The sequence below is a fragment of the Aspergillus affinis genome (genome assembly GCF_023601865.1).
Source record: "Aspergillus affinis strain CMG 70 chromosome Unknown NODE_24_length_322487_cov_87_188170, whole genome shotgun sequence".
NCBI classification, from domain to species: Eukaryota; Fungi; Ascomycota; class Eurotiomycetes; order Eurotiales; family Aspergillaceae; genus Aspergillus; species Aspergillus affinis.
In genome coordinates this window covers 454-21,407 of record NW_026515805.1, presented here as the reverse complement: position 1 = coordinate 21,407, position 20,954 = coordinate 454, and the positions used below count along the sequence as shown (strand labels likewise).

Genomic DNA, 20,954 nt, shown 5'->3' with positions numbered 1-20,954 from the left:
TTTTACATCCCCTGAGTATGGCTGCAAAGCCAAATATCATGATTCCCGCTGTGGTGTATGCCATGGTTTTCTTGTTCGGCAGCGTTCTGATCACCGTGGAAGTACTTCAACTATTGCAGGAGAAGTTTGGTTTGAATGCCGAGAAACTCGGCCTCCAGTTCCTAGGCGTGATAATTGGTACTGTCTTGGGTGAGCAGATCGGTGGATCTGCCTCAGACTACTGGATGAATCGGCGGGCACGACGCACGCAAGAAACTCCAGAACCCGAATTCCGACTCTGGCTCAGCTACCCTGGGATCATTCTCACCATTGTCGGAGTTGTAATCTTCCTCGTTTGCACGCAGGAAGCCGATGAAGGACACTGGGTTGTGGCGCCGATTATAGGCACCGCGGTTGCTGCGTTTGGTAATCAGCTGGTAACGACAGTCATGGTGACATATGCTGTCGATTGCTGCCCGCAAGATGCAGGCAGTGTGGGCGTGTTTATCACATTTGTCCGACAGATGTGGGGATTTATCGGGCCTTTTTGGTAAGGCTGCCTCGGGGCGTTTCCTGGTAGTTTATTTCTAGCTGCACGTTTCTAACCTGATTTAGGTTCCCTGATATGTTTGACAATGTTGGCGTTGCTGCTAGCTCGGGCATTACAAGTGCTCTCATGTTTGTCTTTAGTTTTTTGTTTGCCATCGTAGTCCATGGTATGGGAAAGAAATGGCGTCGTCGGATCTAGTATTTGGTCTGTAGATATCTTTGTGGGATCAACACGAATAAGAACCTGGCCACTATCATTCTCGGGCAATGCTCGTAACAGATTACCAACCTATTAATCAAGCATCTGTACCTAGTGGCAAATAACGGCCATCCGTCCAGTAACATGAGACACCGGTTCGATGGCGTCAGCACTACTCATACGCTGACACCGAAGATCAACACTCATGCCTCCCCACACCCCACGGCGTTTCCCACTCTCAACAATCTGATCTGAATGCATGTCTTCACCTCCGCATTTGGATTGAGGAATAGCATAATCGTTTCCCGCTGTGGATTCGTCATCGCCAGTTAGGGATCCAATAGCAGAAGGTACTAGTGTCGTAGGATGAATGTTTCTCAGAAAGATTAGTACGAAGCTAGCCAATCAACTAGTCAAAGGCGAAAGAGCACTTCCCTCCTATTTTATCATCCATTTCACTTCGGTCATATAGGCCATTTAACCATTCATTGATTGGGTTGAGGGGTTCTGGGTAGCACGGTATACAGTGTGTCTGTGGATAATGACGCTTGTTTCTGACGAGCCTTCTAGCAAATCCGGCGTAGCTCGGTAGAGCTACTTTTTTGATCAGGTGGTGATGCCGTAAATACTCTCTAGAGGAAGGACAAAAGAAGAGAAGGGGGACGCCGGACTCCGTGGTGAAAAGGGAAAGGTGGGGGAAGCGTCGGGCGGTAAGGAATTGGTGGAAGGGGATTCTGCTGAGGCCCCGCCGGCGTTCTCGACTTTCCTTCCCTGCAAACCCCTCCGACGATCTTTTGCTGCTTCATTTACCTTGGCAGATTCAACACAATAAACTTCTACTAGATATTATACATTTATAGATTGTTCGATCAATATGTGTTCATCTGCCGCGCAAGATGGGCAATTCAAGCCCTATGATCAATTCATTATCTTCGGCGATTCCATCACTGAAATGTCGAGTATCCAAGATACTGGCTTTGGGTTAAATGGCGCGTTGCAAGATGGTATGTGCTTGATTCATGTTCACCCACTGATTTCAGCCATACTGACTGCTTGCTAGCGTACCGTCGGCGCCTCGATGTCATCAATCGTGGATTTAGGTATGCTCAGTAATATCTACTTGAATCAAATCTGGGAGCCCATTCTCATCAATGCGCTGTTTTTAGTGGATACACAACAGCCCACGCCATCAATGTCTTCCCTAAATTCTTTCCCACACCCCAGCAAGCCACTGTTAGATTCATGGTACTAGATTCTATATTCTTGCAACCCTTGATTCAAACTCACAGACACCGATCAGGCGATATTCTTCGGTGCCAATGACGCCTGTCTGCCCGGCACCACGCAACACGTCCCCCTGGCAGAATACAAGCAGAACCTGAAAAGTATTATCCAGCACGAGGCAACAGTTGCCCAAGAAACCAAGATTCTACTCCTTACCCCAACACCTGTGAACGAGTATCAGCTGCAGGGTTTCGACGAGGGTAAAGGAAACGTCCATCCAAGTCGAACCGCCAATTTCACGAAAACGTATGCGGACGCGGCCCGCGAAGTCGCGGCCTCGACCGGAGCGGTGGTCGCCGATGTTTGGATGGCGTTTGTTTCCGCTGCGGGATGGAAGGAGGGTCAGCCGCTGCCCGGATCAAGGGACTTGCCTGAGATTGACGCTTTCAAAGCGCTGTTTACGGATGGTATGTTCATTTTCTTTATTCCCCCGTTTCTCTTTGTCTCAGATAGAGGGTGTGGATGGTTTATTGGAACAGTATGCTAATTCTGTTCCTAGGACTACATTTGACTGCGGACGGGTACCGGGTGGTCTATGATGTTATTATGAAGGCCATTAGGGAAAACTGGCCGGACCAGGACCCCGAGCAGCTTCCTCTCATTCATCCCGGGTGGATGGAGGCTCCGAAATGATGGACTCACGATATAGACATGGTCAGTGAGTCTTTCTTAGATGGATATGTGGTATATGAGCGTAAACATTAGTCTTCTTATATAGACTCGCATCAGCGATTTGGGTGTTCGCACCATTGATTCCTAATGCACTGCTGAAGATGAATTTTCTTATTATTGAGAACATGTTTCCGAATTCTATTCAGCTGAAAGCATAGCTTTTGCAAGGACCAAACATATTATCGAGGTTTCACCTTCTATACTTCACCACAAAATCGGACAAAACCTTTGCTTTTGAAGTTTGAAAACACGAAAGAGGCAACAAATAGCATCTATAACCCACCGCTCCGCCCTGTCTTATATCACCAAACACTCACTCCCGAGAATACTTCATCGTCGGACCATTCCACTTGTGCCGTCCGCGAACAATCCAGTCTCCACAGGCAAAGAGCATGACAAAGCCCAACACCGGGCCGGCATAGTTCATATTCTCCGCTGTCACAGGTATCTCAGGCGGGAACGGCAGAAAAATGACAAAATACGTCGCGAATAGAATCGCCACCAGATTCACCGGCAGTCCCCACTTGCCCATCGTGAACGACCCCTGCGGGATCTCGCCAGGAGCAGTGAACCGCTTGATGACCAAAAAGATCAATGGAAGAAGGTAAGAAATGTACAAACCCATGGTGCTCAGCGACAAAATGGCGTTGAACGCAGCAGTGGAACCGATCTGGATGAAAGAGAGAGCGATCACGCATGACGCAACGAGGAACAGCGCCCGGATAGGGATCTTGAACCGCGGGTCGACCTTCACGAAGAAGTCAGAGAACGGGAGCCCGTTGTCTCGCGCAAAGGCCCAGGTGAGACGCGTGACGGAGGCGAGGCCGTTGAACAGCGCGATCCACCCGGGCAGCATCCCCATCGCCATGAGGATGTAGGTGGCGGTCTTGGAGCCGGTCGCTTGGTATGCGATTTGGATGATCGGGTAGCCGGTGGGGCTGAGAAGGGCTTCTTCGTAGCTGCCCATGCAGTATATGGTGGCGATGGCGTAGCCGAAAGCCATGATGGCGTTGATGAGCGTGCCCCAGATCATGGAACGCGGGATCACCGTTTTCGCATTCTTGACTTCTTCCGACATGTGGATCACGCCGTCAACTCCTGCAGTGACCAACCCTGTGATTAGAAGGACTTGCATAACCGAGCAATGGAAAAAAGGAGATGAGAAACTTACCACTTAGAGGTGTCAGGACCCCTAGGAGTCCGACGGAAAAGACCACGCCCGGATTCTGCCAGCCACTGAGGCCACTGACAAATGTGTCCCAGACAAAGGCATCGGGGTTGCGAGGGGCAAGAATGATAAAAGTCGCAATGGTCACCGGCAGGAAGACCACATGCATGATGCCAGCTACGATTTCGATCACGGCAAGAACGCGACGAGCGAATACGTTAATGACGATCGGGATGAGAACAACAGCCCACATCAGCAACGTGCCATGCCATCGTTTGGCTTCGTATTCTGGATGACCGAGAACAACCATCCCTTCAATTTCGGTACCGATGAAGTAAGGCGAAATACAGACTAGGGCAGCCCAAGAGAAGACCTATCAAAGGGTGTCAGCATCAACGCCCTAAGGAAAATACAAGATTGGAGCATCTTACAGTAACCCATCCTACACGTGGACAAGTCAGTACTTGGTCAAACTTAAGCCAAGTCGAGGAGATTCACTGACCTTGGAAGAAGCTGAGAAAACGAGGGCAGCACGGCGCAAGAACATAACTCCAGTGGTATTGTGCTCCTGCAGTCGGATGCCTGTTCCGGAACATCAGCCTTCTGATGTGACAAAAAGCATGGGAGATATGGTCCTTACACTGAAGCTAGCTCAGCTAGAGAGCTCGCAATAGCCAGATTACCTACGGCACTGATGATGATACCGTATACAATGACCGCAGGACCTCCGTTGGCGAGACCAGCCAGCAAACTTCCACCAGTCGCTTCCCAGGAAGCAAGAAGTGTAGCTGAAAATGCCAGGGACGAAAAGAAATTCAAGTATCTCTGCGAGGATATTGTGTCAGGAAACGATGAAAGGGAAAAAGTGAAGAGGATCATGGCCTACCTCCAATTGTTGTCTCTGGCGATAGTCGGCACTGGCATTTCCAGGCGCATTGACTTCGGCTGGTGCTGATCGAACAGCACTGCCGCTCTTCATCTCAACCTCTTCGTCGTACATTTTGAATTTTCCAATGGCGATTATAGATTTCACCCGGTTGCGACAAAGAGTCGAAAAGCTTGGAGAAGACAGAAGAGATTGTTTTCCTCCGGGAGAGACAATCCTTTTCTCCTCCCCTGAAAGGAAAAATCTAATTACCGCGTCGCATATTATCCGGACAAGTGTTGCCGGTGGAACTCCCAAAAGTGGCAAGTTGTCACTGCACCCTAGACCAGATCCATGTCGCCCAAGGCATGCGAGTATGGCGGGATGCAACCGTTATAATACGGACATATGAAGTCGCCAATGAGAAGACGGCACTAAATAACTTAGCACACTAAGGCTGCCAGCATTGGCATCGAGGATGCTGGCCAAGAAGTTTAGTAGGACTTAGTGAGAGACCTAGGGATCGACCGTCCCCAACCCAGTTTAATCTCGGGCAGATTTTGGGTTTCCAAGCCTTTTTGATCCTTTCTTCCGACGTGCCGTCCTACGCCTATGGCGCTCTTGACTTTCTTGGAAGGCTAAAGTGCCTCGGATCAAATGTTGGTGGTTTGGCTAGGATGCGATAGTGTCTGGGCCTTCCTCGCGCAATTAAACCCGGCATCCTGAGTTAGTCGATTTCCCTTGTTCTAGGGAGGCAGCATTGCCTGCGATCAGGGCAAGGCTGGGATCTGAAACAATGCAGTCCAAATCACCCAGGAGTCACAAAGAACCCAGGCCTGTATTAGCCGCCATGGGTGTATCCCAATGACAAATGTGAGAAGCTGTGTCTTCCCTCAATTCCCTCTTCATCTACCAGCCTTCCTCTTTCTCCTTTTTGGTTCCTGCTCGTTTGTTCAACTATGATGCTTCACTGTAACGATGTCCGAATCATTAGCCCCTTTCCAGATCCTTTCCGATGATAATCATGGTCCGCTCGTTACCCTCGTGTCTGTTGCCTTCCTGATCGCTACAATCATTTTTGCTGTGGCGAAATTTGCGTCTGCAATTTACTTCAAGCAGCGGCAGACACTTGTCAATACACCGATATGGATAGGTGTAGTAAGTAACCTAGACTACATACCAAAAGTGTCTGGAATATTGACGAGCATTGATTCCGCCAGATATTAGCAATTGTCGAAGTTGTGCTTATGCAAAAAGCTGTCGACCACGGATTGGGGAGACACATCACTACCCTCAAGACATCTGCTTTCCACAAAGCAAGCAAAGTAAGTAGTGGATGCGCATTTTTCTGCCTCACAATACTTATTCATTTGCGCGGTGCATAGTTTTTCTACGCTGCCCAATTGATCCAAATCATTATCCTCTCGTTATCTAAGATTTCTACTACTCTGTTAGTATGGAAACTGACGCCTAACAATTACCTTCGCCGGGCTTGCACCATCATCATCGGCCTGACTATTGCATGGACAATTTTCGCGCTTTTTGGGATTGCTTTCCAATGTGAAATTCCACGGCCATGGCTCTACAATCCTGATAGATGCGCTGGAGAGGTATGAATCAAATCCCTCGGATATAGAAAACGACAGCTTACTGATAGCTATCATCACCTTAGGGCGTCATTGTCTATCCGATCTCGGTGTTTCACATTCTTCTTGAAATAATCATCATTATTATACCCTTTTTCATGATGCGCGACGTCCAGATGGCGTGGCAAAAGAGACTGAAGATTCTCTGCTCTTTCTCATCGCGATTTCTGTACGTGATTCCATCCAACATTTGACAGTTCTAAAATTAATACCCATCAACAATAGTATTGTCTGTCTCGCGATCTCTCAATTGGTTCTGCTGCCGTCTTTTCTACAATCATCCGATCCTACTTGTACGAGCCTCTTCCTCACACTCTCTGCCCCTTACGTACTGTTATCAACTCTAACCCCATCGACAGGGGAAATCATCTCTCTAGCCATCTGCGGTCAAGTCATGATGTGTGCAACCATCACCATTGCCTGCCTCCCTACCCTCTACCACATCTTCGCCGGTCTACACTCTGGACTCATCACTACCAGACTCCCCGACGAAGTAGAGCTCTCCCATCCGAAAGGAAGCTACATCAACCAATCTACGATCAGTGGCGGCCGAGCGCGAGAGGGCTATACGGGATCGAAGCATCGCAGTTATCTCGACACCAGGAGTTTCAGAAATACGAACTCGGCCGTAATCACCGACATAAGTACATCAGGGCATCTGGACCGGAATGGGCAAGAGACGATGTGGCGATCCAGCGCCAGCGAGAGCACCGAGAGCACCCGACAATTGACCGTAGAAGTGAGACCCGACGGCGTGCTTAAGACGGTGGATATTACGGTGGAGGTAGAGGAGCATCGATCGGACTCACAGGGTTCTTTGTCCCCTCGCTAGTTAGGTGGCCGCTAGAGGGTAATTTAATTAATTCTATTAGCTGCATTAATTAACTACGCGGTCAATGCTGGTCTCCCCGTACTAGTTTTTCCGGAGTAGTTCCTCGTTCTTCATAATTATTTCTTGGAGGGGAAGCAGAAAACAAAGTACTATCCACTCTCCACCAGAAACACAAATAAGTTAAATTGTTAAATTAATAATTTTGATTAAAAACTCTCCCCGACAGATGTCGCTCGGACCCTAAGAGCTTCGAGACACGGCAAATGCTGCGCCGCAATATAAACGGCCTGCATGCCATGACTCGCGCCCCTGTATACTACGCGTTGCACTACGGAGTACCTAGGTTCAAAAAATCGCGGCATTTCCACCTACGGTGTAGGGACGCACAACTAGCCGATGAATATTTAATGTTTATATAGTAGGTACCAGCTTCAGGGCATACCTGCTTTGAAGTTGACTGGCCACCTGGTAGAGATTAAGTACGACCTAAATCTATGCGAACTGTATAGGCAAAGTTCGCAGAATACCCATCACAGAGTCCTAAGAAACAACAGTCTAAACTTGGCGTTGATCATAAGATCAATTATGTTCTTAATAATACAACATCTAGCTATTGCAACTACTTTTGCTATGACTAAAAATCTTTATAAGTCTGAATACTCTGTTTGGATATATAACTATCTAAGTATGTAAATATCATGACTAATGAACGGCAGAATCTGGTCCGTGGATTCCAGCAAAAAGTCTTTATTTTGTTGCATTACTGTGACCCCGAGTCTTCCTCATATGCCTGGTTCACTTGGCACAGCACCTAATCGATCGTATCCGCGATTCGCGTCGCCGAGCTACTGCCATTCCGATGCGGCCGAAGGGGCAGACAGATCCCACTTCCGCGAGAAGAAGGAGATACAACTCTGCAGCGGCGAGCGTTACAGAACCTGGAAAAGGCGCAGTTGATATGTTCTGACCCTCGAGGTGACGGATTCCACTGGTATATAACGGTGCCGTGGCTCACGCTCTCGACTGCTATCGTGGAGTGCAATACCTGCACCGACGTGGGGCTTCTTCGTCGGGCATGGCCTGTGATCGAAGCTTCGCATCGTCAGCACGAGGAACCTGGGACATTACAAAGGTATCAGCTGTCTCAACCCCCCCCTGGCTAGAGCTGGTAATTCAGTCAAACCCGCACAACAGCCTGTGACCACTCACGTCGCTCATGATGCCGGGAGCGTCTGTATCGATCCATCCCTGACGAGAAATAGTTCGCTAACTGCCGATTCCACCATGGAGTCCGAGGCGTCGTCCGTCGAACCGGGGCAGCTGTTTGTACAGCAACGCCGGGATTTGACGTCGGTGTCAATGAACGATGTCATGCCTGCTTCTCAACTGCATAATCTGATTCAGCCAGGCATCTTTGAACAGTCATGGGTAACAACCGATCCAATGAGCCCATATTCATATCTAGTGGGAGTTAGCGATAAGAGTCATGGTGCGGGAAACCTTACCACGTCTGCCTACTCATCGGGAACTGTACAGAACAGATAGTTAGCTACCACTTCGGATGGACATTGGTAATTCCTGTTTGAAGACAAAAAATCGCCGACTCATAGGTATTGTTATCAACGTAGAGACGACTACCTAGGTGCGCAGTAGGCCTGTAAAAGCCGAGCCCGAATGATGGATCCCCATTGGACAGCCCGTCGGGGCCGTCAACGGCACGGCCCCGAAGGATGGTTGCATCCGATTGGACGATGTGTCGGTCCTTCCGGGCCGAAGCGCAAACACACCCGGCGATTGGCTGGATGATATGCCCAGCGAGCTGTTTTGGAAGTAGGTATATATAAGTTATGCCTACCCTACCTAGGTAACCATTGAGGCCAACATTCAGAAACACTCTTCATCTCAATCTACGTGATACATTTTCCAAGATGAAAGAAAGGAGATCAAGCGTCTCCGACAGGGGGTTGTTCCATGAGAAGAAAGATCTCGAAGCAGCCAAACCGACAACTCCACCTGAGCCATCTCTCGACGCCGAAGCAAACAGAGACTTGGATCTCGTAACATGGAGCGGACCAAATGATCCTGAAAACCCCAAGAACTGGCCCAACGGTTTGAAGTGGAAAGTTACCTGCGCTGTTTCCCTTTTCGTCTTCATCTCACCAGTCTCCTCATCCATAATTGCTCCCGCCCTGCAAGACCTTGGCAAGTCCTTGAGGATGCACTCTGATTTTGAGACATACCTATCCATGGCCATCTTCATCCTCGCCTACGCCATTGGCCCCATCTTCTTTGGTCCAGCTTCGGAGCTCTACGGCCGCGTGCGCCTGCTTCAGGTCAGCAACGTATGGTATCTATCCTGGAATCTGGGGTGTGGCTTCGCCCAGACAAAGTCCCAGCTTTTGGCTTTCCGTTTTCTTGCGGGTATTGGTGGCAGTGCGCCGCTTGCAATTGGAGGAGGTGCCATTAGGTTAGCAAAGAATGAAATCTCCGACAAATATTACCTCTGCTGACCTGATTTGCAGCGACATGTGGAGCGCCGAAGAACGCGGCAAGGCCATGGGCGTCTACACTCTTGGGCCGCTTCTCGGACCTGTCATTGGACCCATTGCGGGTGGCTTTATTGCCCAGTACTCGACATGGCGCTGGGTCTTCTGGGCTACCTCTGCCGCCGCCGTTGTAGTCCAAGTCGCCGGGTTCATCTGGCTGCGTGAATGTCACCCGGCCACGCTCCTACGCAAGCGACGCGACTTTCTCATCCAGCAGACGGGCAACAGCAATCTGCACACTAATGAGCAGATAGAGACGCTTTTCTGCAGGCTTCTACATGCCTTCGAGCGGCCAGTCCTTCTGTTTACAACGCAACCTATCGTCTTCTGTATGGCCATCTATATGGCCTACCTCTTTGGCACAACGTACCTCATGTTTGCAACGTTCCCTGAAATCTGGACAAAGGTCTATAATGAGAGCCCCAGTATCGGTGGACTCAACTACCTCTCCATTGCTATTGGGTCATTTATTGGTCTCTTCTTTAATCTTAAGCTAGTCGATCGAATCTACAAAACCCTCAAAGCGCGAAATAACGACATCGGTAAGCCCGAGTACCGCATGCCGTCAATAGCGGTGGGCTCCATAATTAGCACTATCGGTCTCTTCTGGTACGGCTGGAGTATCGGGAATACGCACTGGATTATGCCTGATATCGGTGCTCTGATCTATACCGCTGGCACGATTTCCTGCCTCCAGGGCATGCAGACGTATATTGTCGACAGCTACCAAACCTACGCGGCCAGTGCCATGGCGGCTAGCGCGATCCTACGCAGTTTATGTGGTTTCGGGTTCCCTCTCTTCGCCCCGTACATGTATACATCTCTCGGATATGGATGGGGCACGAGCGTGCTGGCCTTTATCACCATGGGTTTTGGGTGGTCGGCACCTTTTTTATTCTGGTTCTTTGGACCTAAGCTTCGTGCAATTTCCAGGTACGCCGCTGGCTAAATGTGGAGTGGATTGTGATATGTGAGATGGTGTGCTAGACACAGCAGGCGGTCCAAATAGCCAGCATTTCCAAGATTTCGCACACCAGGAGTTTGGCTTTTTACAGCCCATGGTATTGAAAGACGTAGTCATGTTTGCCCTGTATACTAATTAAATTTATCAAACAATCCTCTTCTTGATGAGTTTGTGTTGGACCTGTTGTATAGCTGCTCACATGATCCCCCACTGCGTATTTGGTCGAGCTTCCACCTCCACTACATTCCTGAATACAAGGGCTTTAACACCGATAGAGCTGTCATATTCAGCCAGCACTCATCAGTTTGTCAAGATATGAACAGCCAATGCTCAGCTACATGAATCATTCAACTCATCCCACTTCCATGTGAAGAATTCCCTCACAAGGTACCACGACAAGCACTGCGGCTCCTAGATGCCCAGATCAATGGATTGATAAAAAGTTACAGTAGTTTCAACATTATTATAGTCGCCTGACCGCAGTTCCTTTTTTTTTTTTTTGTCTCGCTGATGTTGTGCCTCCACCACCCGCCATGACCAGTTTCGCCACGAAGCTAAGGTCTATGGCTTCCCATTATTGTCTCAGCAGTTCCTGTTTCAGAAGCCGTGGCCTAATTGTCAATGCGGGCCTTCCCAAAACCCGCCTATAGTTGAATAATTTTCATTCTTTGCCGACGGAAAATGAAGTGGAGTGCCGCATTTTGTCAGTCGCAGTCTGACGGTGAGGCATGACGTTGTAGTGTGTAATCCACACAGGTTAGAAGTCTATTCACGAGTGGTACTGATATAATATAATCTTGAGAGCCTTTGGTCTAGGGAACCTTGGAGTAGTACTACTGACAAACCTTTCGACTCTAGTTAACCTGCGTGTGGCCCCGTGTAGTCTGGCTATTAGAAGCTTAGTTGGACTTCTTTCAACCTTGTCCTCCTTCTCCTGCATTGATCCTGATCTATCGCTCCAATGACCATCAGTTACCTGGAAAATGTGGACTCTTCCCTCACCGTACGATTTCTAGCTTTCGTCTGGGTAGTGTACTATATCGGAGGGGCATGAAATCTTCACAACTACGACCAGAGACGCGGTCGATTCCGTGGAGTGAAGACAGACCCGTACCATGGCGACAAGAATCCCCTTCGACGAGTCCTTTTGGCAGGAATACCTCGCTGGTCAAGAGGCACAACTGCCTGCTCTTGCGGATGTGGAAGATATCAGTGACCGCGTAGTCCGCGTTTTCGCAGACAACCCGGGAGCGATGCAGTTGCAAGGCACGAATACGTATCTCGTTGGAACGGGCACGTCACGGATCCTGATTGACACTGGTGAAGTAATTCTCAGTCCCATCCCTTCCATGATATGCTGCAAGATCAGTTTCTAAGAGCGCGTGATTCCCCCCACCTAGGGCTTGCCAATCTGGATTGACTGAATCGTGAAGCTCCTCGAGGAACGTGCCCTCGATATTGCCTTCGTTTTGCTCACGCACTGGCACGGAGACCACACAGGTGGCGTGTTTGATCTCGTCAGACACGACCCGAAGCTGAAATCCCGAGTTTATAAGAACCAGCCCGACCGCGACCAAAACCCTATTACCAACGGACAAAGATTCCAGGTCGAAGGCGCCTCTGTCCGAACCGTTCTCACACCCGGCCACTCCATTGATCACATGTGTTTCTTGTTGGAAGAAGAAAACGCCCTCTTTACCGGCGACAACGTGTTGAGTCATGCCTTCTCAGTTGTCCAGGACCTCGCGGAATACATGAAGAACCTTGCGCGCATGGAGGAGCTGGCATGTGTGATCGGGTACCCTGCACATGGCGCCAAAGTTGACGATTTGCCGATGAAGATGCAGGAGTACATCAAACACAACGAGTTGCGCGTCCAACAGGTCATCTCGACATTATCGTGGAAAAGAGCGATGACACTTCCCGAAATCGTAAGGTCCATCTATGGAGATGTACCAGCCGAGGTCGTTGACAATGCCATTGTTCCCTTCCTGTCGCAGGTTCTTTGGAAGCTTGCTGAAGACCGAAAGGTTGGATTTCAGTCAGGACATTCGAACCAGAGGCGATGGTTTGGGCTGTGTTCCGATGGCATGGTATCGTACAGGTGAAGATTGCTGTCCAGTGAATGAGAGTCTGCTATATAATGTACAATCCAATGGCATGTGCCTGGGTATCACATTTCAGTCAAGTATAAGCAAACATGTAGCTGAACGTATGTACTCCCGTTGGTCCTGAAGGGTTCGAATCCTAGCAGGTCCCACTATACGAACTGTTGTGAATCTACAGTAGGTCAGAGAGATTGGCAGTGAATAGAGTATTGAATTGGATGAGCGAACTTAGTACTCGGGATTTTTCTCTGTGAGAAGACACAAGCAAGGACTTCCCCGACCCTTCAGATAAATCTCAGGTCAATCCCAACACCCGCCCCTTTGTTCACCTAAGCAGAGCAACTCGCCGCTAGTTGAATGTTGAATATCTACCACATTAACATTCCTACCAGGGTCAACCGAAAAACATGCAAACGTTGGGGCACATGTCTGGTTCGAACTGGGTCGTGGGAACCGTGAGGGGAACGGCAGTACGTCACACTAACCTCCGTCGTCCCATCTGTCAATTTTTCAGTATAGCATCATACAATGTGATCAGGCAGCCGATTTAAGACGCCGCTTCTCTGCAATCTCTCGCCACTCATTCATCGATCGATGCAGTACGTAAAAGCGGGACCTCGATCTTCGAACTGCATCCTGACGTTTTCTTCCAACACCAGAATAGTAAGCTGCGACAGCCCTCTCCAGGCTCGATTTCCCAGATATAGCTGCCGCAAGCTCAACGCTATCTACCAACGCATGGTTTCCACCTTCCCCGCCGAAGATGGGCATTGCATGCCATGCGTCTCCAACGAAGACGACCCCCAGCTGCGCACCACGAAGGGCCTCGTCTGTTGTCATATTCACGCAACGGCTAATCCAGTGAAACACGGAATGTTGTTTGATGGCCTTGGGATGAATATATCGTGCCCATGGATCAGCGAGCTTAAGAGATGCTAGCTCATCCAATAGTGCCTGTGGAAGCTCATTTGTTCGGTGTGTCGCCTTGGAAGCTGGGCAAAACAAGTTGTCATTTGCGCCACGAGCTGGCCGAGAGTATGACCAGTCTAGATACACTTGATTCCTGTCGATGTTGCAAATGGTGATGGGTGTGTTGAAGCCATCGCCAACCCCGGCTAAAATATTGGCGTCGCCGCTCAAGGGTCTTACAAAGCGGTCGAAGTCGTCTCGTGAAACCTGGAACTCGCCGTGATACACCACGGCGGGAACCACTTCGGGAACGATGTGCGGAAGAATCTGTGATCGTACTGAGTGCAATATTTAGTAATTTCGCGTTGTTTGCATATGTTGTTCACCCCCTACATACCTGCTGAATGCACGCCATCACCAGCGATCACCAGCCAGCCCTGATACTCGGCCCCATTCTCAAAAATGGCCCTCATGTTCCCGACTGACCCAGAGATGCTTTTAAGCCTATGCCGGTATCTCACGTCCAGTTCTTCGTTGCCACAATCAGCTATCCAGGCTCGTAGGGCATTGCGATTAGCCCGCACAACGGTGGGACGAGCGCTAGTTTCAGGCGCGACTAGCACTTTCCCTGTCGTGTTATCGCGCATCGCCAGATCAACCCAGCCACTGCCGCCGACGAAGCGGTCCGGCGCAACGGCCTTGGTCATGCTTCGGAGGGACAATCCACCAAGGGCTTCTAGTAACGGAGAATAGCCCCAGTCGTGCAGAGAAATGGCAAACCCCTGGCTACATTCCGGGGGAGAGGCTTCGAAAACAATGTTGGCAATGCCATTGTTTTTTAACAATCGTCCAACAGCAAGGCCAGATAGACCCGCTCCTATAATGAGGATAGGGCTGGCACCGGCCCCCTTCATGTCGTTTGTCGATGCGGGTGATGGCATGATTCGAATGCGAGTATCCTTGCTGAATGACAGGTGATATATGGGCTTGTTCGGCTATTCGCCCATTTGAACTGTTGTATAGACTCTGCACGGGCTTTAGGTAGTTAGATTACTGATTCGCGCAAAATCCCCCAAAATCCGATGTCGCCGGCCAAATCAAAGCCCGGGGGCGAATGCCGCCCACTCATCCCAGACCGGTTCCTCAACACAGTTGACCCAGTCTGAAGGATCAAATCCGCTATTTAAATTCAGGTTTGTCCTATCAATGTTGCCGAACAGTTCATCAAAACTAAATGCACCGTCCTTGGTGGTTTCCTCTCCCTCATCCCTGCTGCCTTGCTGCTTTCTGACTTTCGGTTCGTGCTGAGCACGCAGCGCGGTTATGAAAGCCGGCTCTTGAGACAACTGACTTGGTGGATTTGCAAGCCAGGCCTTGAGAGTTACCTTGCCAATTGTGACATGCAGGGTTCTTCTGCTCTTGACAAGTTCTTTGTGATTTGAATAGACATCCGCAACCTTGTTCCATGTAGTATTAAGCTCCGAGGTTGAGTAGAATCCGACATCTGTGAGGCTACGCAGAATGCAGAGGAGGGCATCCCACAAGAAGAAAGCTTGCATCTGCCATCGGAACTTCTGCATGCTGGGGTTTCTGTATATGGCGCTGGTTGTGTCGAGGATCCTGGCTGCAAGAGCACATATATCCCTCCTTTGCGGATCGGTGATGGTTTGCGTCATAAGCAGCGGCATTCGAGCGCGCAGCCGAACAGCATTGGTCGCAGATCGGACGATTCCAGTGGTTAAAAAGTGCAAAGGTTCCACAATATCGCAATATCGAAGAAATTTAACCTCGATGAGATCCTCGACCTCATTAATGAGTCTCTCGACGTCCTCTGCATCCCTGAATTGAACTGTGGCACTCATTTCTTTTAATTTGACGCCAGTTCGGGTATAGAAATTGGACAGTTCGATCCGAGACAAGCAAAATATCATTTCTGTGGCGCCTCTCCGCTCGAGCGGCGGCTCCGTCATACCAGGGAAAATCTGATCATCATTGATATTTAAGGGTGGCTTAGTATCCCAGCTATCCGGCGATATAGAGATACCCGTACCGGAAACCTGGCCCGCATAGCCGTCCAGCGGAAGCAGTTGCCAAAAGAGTCGACGTCGCATCTGAACCTCGAAGGGTGGCAATCCAAGCTTTTCGCTGTCACGGTGGAGCCCCATGCGTTGTGCGAGGCGAACTGCAATGCCCGTCAAAATCCAAAATGTGTCGGGATCGATTTGAGTGCGCATGGCAATGAGGAATAGTGTATAGGCCTGTAGTACCGGCATTGCTGTAGTTTTTAGCCACGACGCGTTAACAAGTGCCTGGCAAAAAGTGGTCTGATATTTCGACATCAAATGGCTCCTTGATTGGTTAAACTCTTGCAGACAGTCAACGTCCGACATGGAGAACACGGCGAAATAGTAGATGACAAAAAGCAGGCATTCGTCGCTGTTCGAGGCCACAGAGGGTTGCTTTGAAACGGTATCGACCATTCTTGCAACAGTTGGGACATGAAGAACCTTGCAAAGGGGGTCCACATTTTGCACGTATGTATCCCAGAGCTTCGTTGCGTCCTCAGGGTTAGGGTGTTGCTCAGTGATGCTCAGTTTGCTTTCGAGTATGGTTCCAGAGATTGCGTGTGCTGCGAGAACGCCAAGAATTCCAGCCGGGCTGCTCTCACCAGCTCCGGTGTCGTCGTTGTGGTTGTTCTCCGAGTCTAAGTCGGATACTTCACACAGGCTGCCCTCTCCAGCATGAAGGAGAACATTGTCAATATAGCGAGACTTGCCGTCGGCTGCCAGAAATTTACCCGTGCTGACGAGTGGTGAGTCCGGTATTTGAACCGCCTCTGTCTTCTCGCCGGATGGGGTCGATGCAGAGGTCGTAGGCAGAAGATTGTTGTCGTGTAGGATGCGCTCGTACCGCGCTAGTCGCTCATGAAGGCCTTCGGACTGGCTTCGCTTTCTCTTTCGCGGTAGGGGAGCCTGGTAGACGCAATGAAGCCTTGCCTTACTACAGCTTGAACACGTTGGCACAGTCTTGTCGCATTTGATCTTCTTGCGAACGCAAGCTTGGCAGTTGAAGCTCGTTCTGGTCAAGTCTGGGCCTAGGCCAGAGCCATTTTGGAGATCGACGGAGGGTGTCCGAACTGGCGCGGGGGCAATCGGGGCCAGGCGCGAAGCGACAATATTCGCATTCATGGCTAGGAGATAGTACTGATGGCTTGAGCGCTTCACGTCTCTCAAGATGCAGGTGGGTGATATACCGATATGATGTCTTGGTGAGGGAAATGTCATACACTAGTCCATATTGGGACATCATGTGAACTATACTCAATGCCCCTCTATTGAAGGGCAGAGGCTTGGATCTTCAGTATTATGCATTTTGATGGGGAAACATGGGCATGCCATTCTACCACTTAGGTATGCTATTTGGTGTTCCGAGGATTTCTTGACTCTTGTGATATGCAGGGCTGCTCCCATAAACATCTGGGCTTGTGCTGTATTTCGACGAAAGCCCGCAAACATGGTTTGCGTGTTGGTGTAGCGGTAGCTACGGCAATTCCTTACTGGAGAAAAGGCAGTGGGTTTCGGAAGGAATAATAGGTTTACCTATTCGTCATTTTTGTGATGGCAGTGCTGGGTTTTTGGGGAGTGTGACGGGTAAAAGTGGACTAGGAGTGAAAAAACGGGCAAGGGGGAGATCGCTAGTTAGAGTGCAGTTTATTGAGATTACTCGCTCAGGGCACTCAGTCTTCCGCTTACCCCGTGCTCAGTGGTCGCCTCAGGCCGCTCAGGTCGTGCTCTGATGAGCGATAGCTCTGATAAGGCTCGAAAATCGGATGGAAACGCTTGATTCCTTCTAATACTACAACTGCAGAGGTTCTAGAGATGCAGCAGCCCAGTGTGGGTCAGCTGACTGACTAACTACGTGCAGCCTAGCGCCGCAAGCCATAGCAGGCTCCAACATGCTCAGGTCTACTCAGTGAGCAAAAAGCGGCGAGGGGTGAGCACTAAAACGGAAAGGGAAAGCTGTCGACCTGGCTAGAAAATCCAGTACGTATGCAGGTTCATGCGGGTCGATGAGGTTCAAGTTAGGTTCCGGTTCTGAGATTTGGAACCTATGGGCGGTTTAAAGCCAGGTCTAATCCCAATACAGTAGTGGTTAGCTCTTGATGAGAAGAGTTACAAGCAGTTAAGTAAAGCGAGAGAATGCAACTATACGCTATCTCTAAATTCTAGATTAGCGAGCTCCACGGAGATTGTTTTTGTCTTCCTGATCGGTGAACTTTGAGCCTTGCCTGTCGTGACCAGTTAGCTGTTGATGGCATTAGGTGTGACGGTCTACAAAGGAGCCTAGTAAAAGACTAGTTTGTTTATGACTCGTAGTCAAGGAATTTTCCCATGGAGAAGAAAGACTATCTAGGAGCGAGAATCTAAGGCCTCTATGTACTAACTGAGGCTCTGCCTCAGGCAGGAATGCATTCAGGAAGGGTTTTCCGTACTGGGAAGTTTGTATCGGAAGTCCGTATCGGGAAGTCCTTGGCTCAGGAGATAACATTAGGCTGCCCTCATGGCACGGCTAGTTGGCCAAGGGAAGTTGTTACATCTCTACGATGAAATGCTACTGGATTGTCTGCATACTTCCATCCGGTGGAGTGGTGGGGCCGGTAGGTTTGGGGAGTAAAGAGGAACGCGGCGGAGGGCTGAGAGAGGCTTGGACTTCCAGGCACTCTGGGGTCTGGATGAAGAGAAATCATCGAAAAGTTCATTGCTTTTTCTGCACGAACCGAGATCAGACCATCATAAGCTCGCATTAGGGATAATTGCTGGTCTATCGGTTTGGGGAAGACGTGAGATAGAAAGTCTAAAATATGGGAAAGAAAACGAAAAGAAGAAAAGGTAAAAAAAAAGCCCAAACTACAATTCTAACGCATTGAGCGATGAGATTGCGGAAGGTTCATTGATCTATGAAAAGCTTGTCTTCGTGCTCTCTTCTCAGTATTCCTTTTATCATCCCACGGCAGTCAAAGCAGGAACTAGAGATAGATGGTTGTGATAGTCTCAGCATTACACTTCACAAATTGATGCGATCCTTGAAAGCTTCAAGGCACTGATACCTACAAGCAAAGTAAGTGAAGGTCGTTACATGAAACCTTGGCTGACCCTCAGCATGGTTATTTCATGAGCAGCATCCATCTTTTGCTACCGTGGATAATCGACAGAAGCATGAAACGTTGACTGGGATATCAGCAGATGCCAAAGCAATATCCCGTGCAGGTTGAATGCAAGCAGCCTCTTGACTCTTTCCAAGGCGAGTGAAGCATTCGTATAAGCCCTGCAACCCCCAAACATTGTTGAGCTTTGCCTTGCGCCGAGGATAGCCAAGAGCAAAGCCAAGATCCTGTTTGAACAGAACTTCTGCTTCTTCAACGCGTCCTTGTTCAAGGAGCAACCCACCAAGTGCATGACGAACTGGCTGCATCCAAGGTGCCGGATCACTATAGGCGAGTGCATCCTCAAGCATAATGGCTTTCCGAAGGGAATGGAAAGCCGTCTCAATATTGCCCTTTCGGTATTCCAATTCACCAGCAAGCATAGCTGAGGCCACCGCGAGAACGTCTTCCTCCTTGCATGGAATGCTGTTGAGTCGAGAGCTAGGAACGGCCCTACGCGCTGTTTCGAACTCCACTTGAGCAGTTTCGGCTTCCGCAATCCGTCCAAGTGCGCTAAAAGCAAGTCCGCGGGTGTAAAGAATGGTGGCTGTAGTCACGCAATATATGTCGCGATTGGTGGGAAGCTTGAGGTTAAGAATTTCCTCCCAGCGCCCGAATCGCACTAGCACATGCGCCTTACTTCCCAAAAAGCTTTCAATAAAGTCTGCCATAGGGGGACTTTTAGTAGATAGAACCTCCGGGTCAATAACCTCTTCAAGCTTTTCTGCAGCAGACATCGCGTCCATGAAGCGGCCGGACATCATGGCGGAATACAATTTTGCACAAATGTAATGCACCCGGTAGGCCGTGTACCAAACTGTATCCGCTTCTCGGGCAAAATAGATATCATCGGCAAGGATCGCTTCTTGGTTCGAGTCGATACCCCGCCGATAGTCGCCAACCGCGGCGTCAATATGCGTCGGCATGTGTAGCATATGTGAAGCGTGCGGGACCATGCCACGTAGTCGATCTGCAGCCGGCAGGGCCAATTCTGGAAACGGCGACATTTCCATCATGTGTATATGCAAGTGGCAAGTTGCTGGATGATTGCGACCGCTGGGCTGGTTCAGTTGCAATTCAAGAACCTCCCGAGCCTCGATCGTGTGATTCCCGGTTGGTTTGCCGGTGTCCAAGTTCCACAGGCCACGCGGAGTGATGCACATCAGTGCTTCTGCAAATAGCGCAGCCACGTCTCCATCATTGCTGAACTTCTGATACACAGAACGCATCGCGTCCGCATATAGGCAGTCGAAAAGACTTAGATCCTCAGGAATGTCATCTGTCGGTGGGAAACGTGCGCCGATTGCCCCAATCAACGCTTGTTCGACTGGTGTGGCCTGGTTCGCGAGCTTTGACGCTTGGGTGAGGGCATCATTGACTTTCATGATCGAAATCTGACGATCTTCCGGGTCAAAATACCTCCACGCCTTGTTGTAGTTGGGCCCAGACGCATAAGCAATTCCCCATAGCGCCATAGCGCAGTTAGGATCACATTCGGCAGCTCGTTCAAAGCACCGGACTGCTTCGGTATGATTGAAAGAATAAGCCCATATCAATCCGCGATTGAACCACAATTGGGCTTCTGCAGACGAAGTAGTCACTGATCGACGATACGAACCAAGGTCGTAATAGGCCTCTGTGCCAGCTTTGGTGGGAGTAGTTGAGTGATCCCTAGTTGGATGTTAGAGTACCAATCATGTTCAAACTTTCATAGAGACTTACCGCATGTTGGGCTTGTCGAACTTGATGTAATTATTCACAACTCTAAAAATCATAAGATTGAAATATTCATCTGGGAAACGGGGTCCATTTTTATATGCGTGAATGTTAGTCAATGATTTATCAGCCGTCTATAATACATCACCCCCATCCAGGTTATTGCAAAGATGAGGGCGGCTATGGAGCACGCCACTGCATTACGTGGACTGGCGGGATGCCGATAAAGATAAGTCTCTAAACGGATGTTCTCCGAACTTGGGGAATACATAGCCTTGATATGTTCCACATTTGTATACCTGAAATGATGGATT

At 49.5% G+C, this 20,954-nt stretch overlaps 8 protein-coding genes across 8 annotated transcripts; 4 read left to right on the top strand and 4 right to left on the bottom strand.

The window, feature by feature from the left end:
• Positions 1 to 17: 17 nt before the first annotated feature.
• KD926_005046 (isoamyl acetate-hydrolyzing esterase) lies at positions 18 to 2,644 on the top strand (the record flags this gene model as incomplete). The annotated part of the gene is made up of 7 exons (XM_053098331.1): positions 18 to 529; positions 595 to 695; positions 1,588 to 1,731; positions 1,788 to 1,827; positions 1,894 to 1,972; positions 2,028 to 2,418; positions 2,511 to 2,644. 7 exons carry the CDS (start codon positions 18 to 20, stop codon positions 2,642 to 2,644), a joined length of 1,401 nt encoding a protein of 466 aa, XP_052957699.1.
• Positions 2,645 to 2,996: 352 nt separating this feature from the next.
• On the bottom strand, positions 2,997 to 4,851 carry KD926_005045 (putative GABA permease; the record flags this gene model as incomplete). Its single annotated transcript, XM_053098330.1, has 6 exons — positions 2,997 to 3,796; positions 3,855 to 4,224; positions 4,283 to 4,293; positions 4,354 to 4,433; positions 4,492 to 4,676; positions 4,738 to 4,851. 6 exons carry the CDS (start codon positions 4,849 to 4,851, stop codon positions 2,997 to 2,999), a joined length of 1,560 nt encoding a protein of 519 aa, XP_052957698.1.
• An 843-nt stretch (positions 4,852 to 5,694) lies between these two features.
• Positions 5,695 to 7,194, top strand: KD926_005044 (uncharacterized protein; the record flags this gene model as incomplete). The annotated part of the gene is made up of 6 exons (XM_053098329.1): positions 5,695 to 5,874; positions 5,937 to 6,041; positions 6,102 to 6,326; positions 6,389 to 6,531; positions 6,588 to 6,655; positions 6,722 to 7,194. The coding sequence occupies 6 exons, from the start codon at positions 5,695 to 5,697 to the stop codon at positions 7,192 to 7,194; spliced, it is 1,194 nt and encodes a 397-aa protein (XP_052957697.1).
• A 1,284-nt stretch (positions 7,195 to 8,478) lies between these two features.
• On the top strand, positions 8,479 to 10,689 carry KD926_005043 (MFS transporter; the record flags this gene model as incomplete). The annotated part of the gene is made up of 4 exons (XM_053098328.1): positions 8,479 to 8,622; positions 8,891 to 9,024; positions 9,083 to 9,661; positions 9,717 to 10,689. The coding sequence occupies 4 exons, from the start codon at positions 8,479 to 8,481 to the stop codon at positions 10,687 to 10,689; spliced, it is 1,830 nt and encodes a 609-aa protein (XP_052957696.1).
• Positions 10,690 to 11,819: 1,130 nt separating this feature from the next.
• On the top strand, positions 11,820 to 12,812 carry nscB (metallo-beta-lactamase type thioesterase nscB; the record flags this gene model as incomplete). Its single annotated transcript, XM_053098327.1, has 2 exons — positions 11,820 to 12,029; positions 12,138 to 12,812. 2 exons carry the CDS (start codon positions 11,820 to 11,822, stop codon positions 12,810 to 12,812), a joined length of 885 nt encoding a protein of 294 aa, XP_052957695.1.
• Positions 12,813 to 13,346: 534 nt separating this feature from the next.
• nscC (FAD-dependent monooxygenase nscC) lies at positions 13,347 to 14,662 on the bottom strand (the record flags this gene model as incomplete). The annotated part of the gene is made up of 2 exons (XM_053098326.1): positions 13,347 to 14,059; positions 14,119 to 14,662. 2 exons carry the CDS (start codon positions 14,660 to 14,662, stop codon positions 13,347 to 13,349), a joined length of 1,257 nt encoding a protein of 418 aa, XP_052957694.1.
• Positions 14,663 to 14,818: 156 nt separating this feature from the next.
• On the bottom strand, positions 14,819 to 16,909 carry KD926_005040 (putative C6 transcription factor; the record flags this gene model as incomplete). Its single annotated transcript, XM_053098324.1, has 1 exon — positions 14,819 to 16,909. One exon carries the CDS (start codon positions 16,907 to 16,909, stop codon positions 14,819 to 14,821), a length of 2,091 nt encoding a protein of 696 aa, XP_052957693.1.
• Positions 16,910 to 18,890: 1,981 nt separating this feature from the next.
• On the bottom strand, positions 18,891 to 20,651 carry KD926_005039 (uncharacterized protein; the record flags this gene model as incomplete). The annotated part of the gene is made up of 2 exons (XM_053098323.1): positions 18,891 to 20,595; positions 20,647 to 20,651. 2 exons carry the CDS (start codon positions 20,649 to 20,651, stop codon positions 18,891 to 18,893), a joined length of 1,710 nt encoding a protein of 569 aa, XP_052957692.1.
• Positions 20,652 to 20,954: the final 303 nt, after the last annotated feature.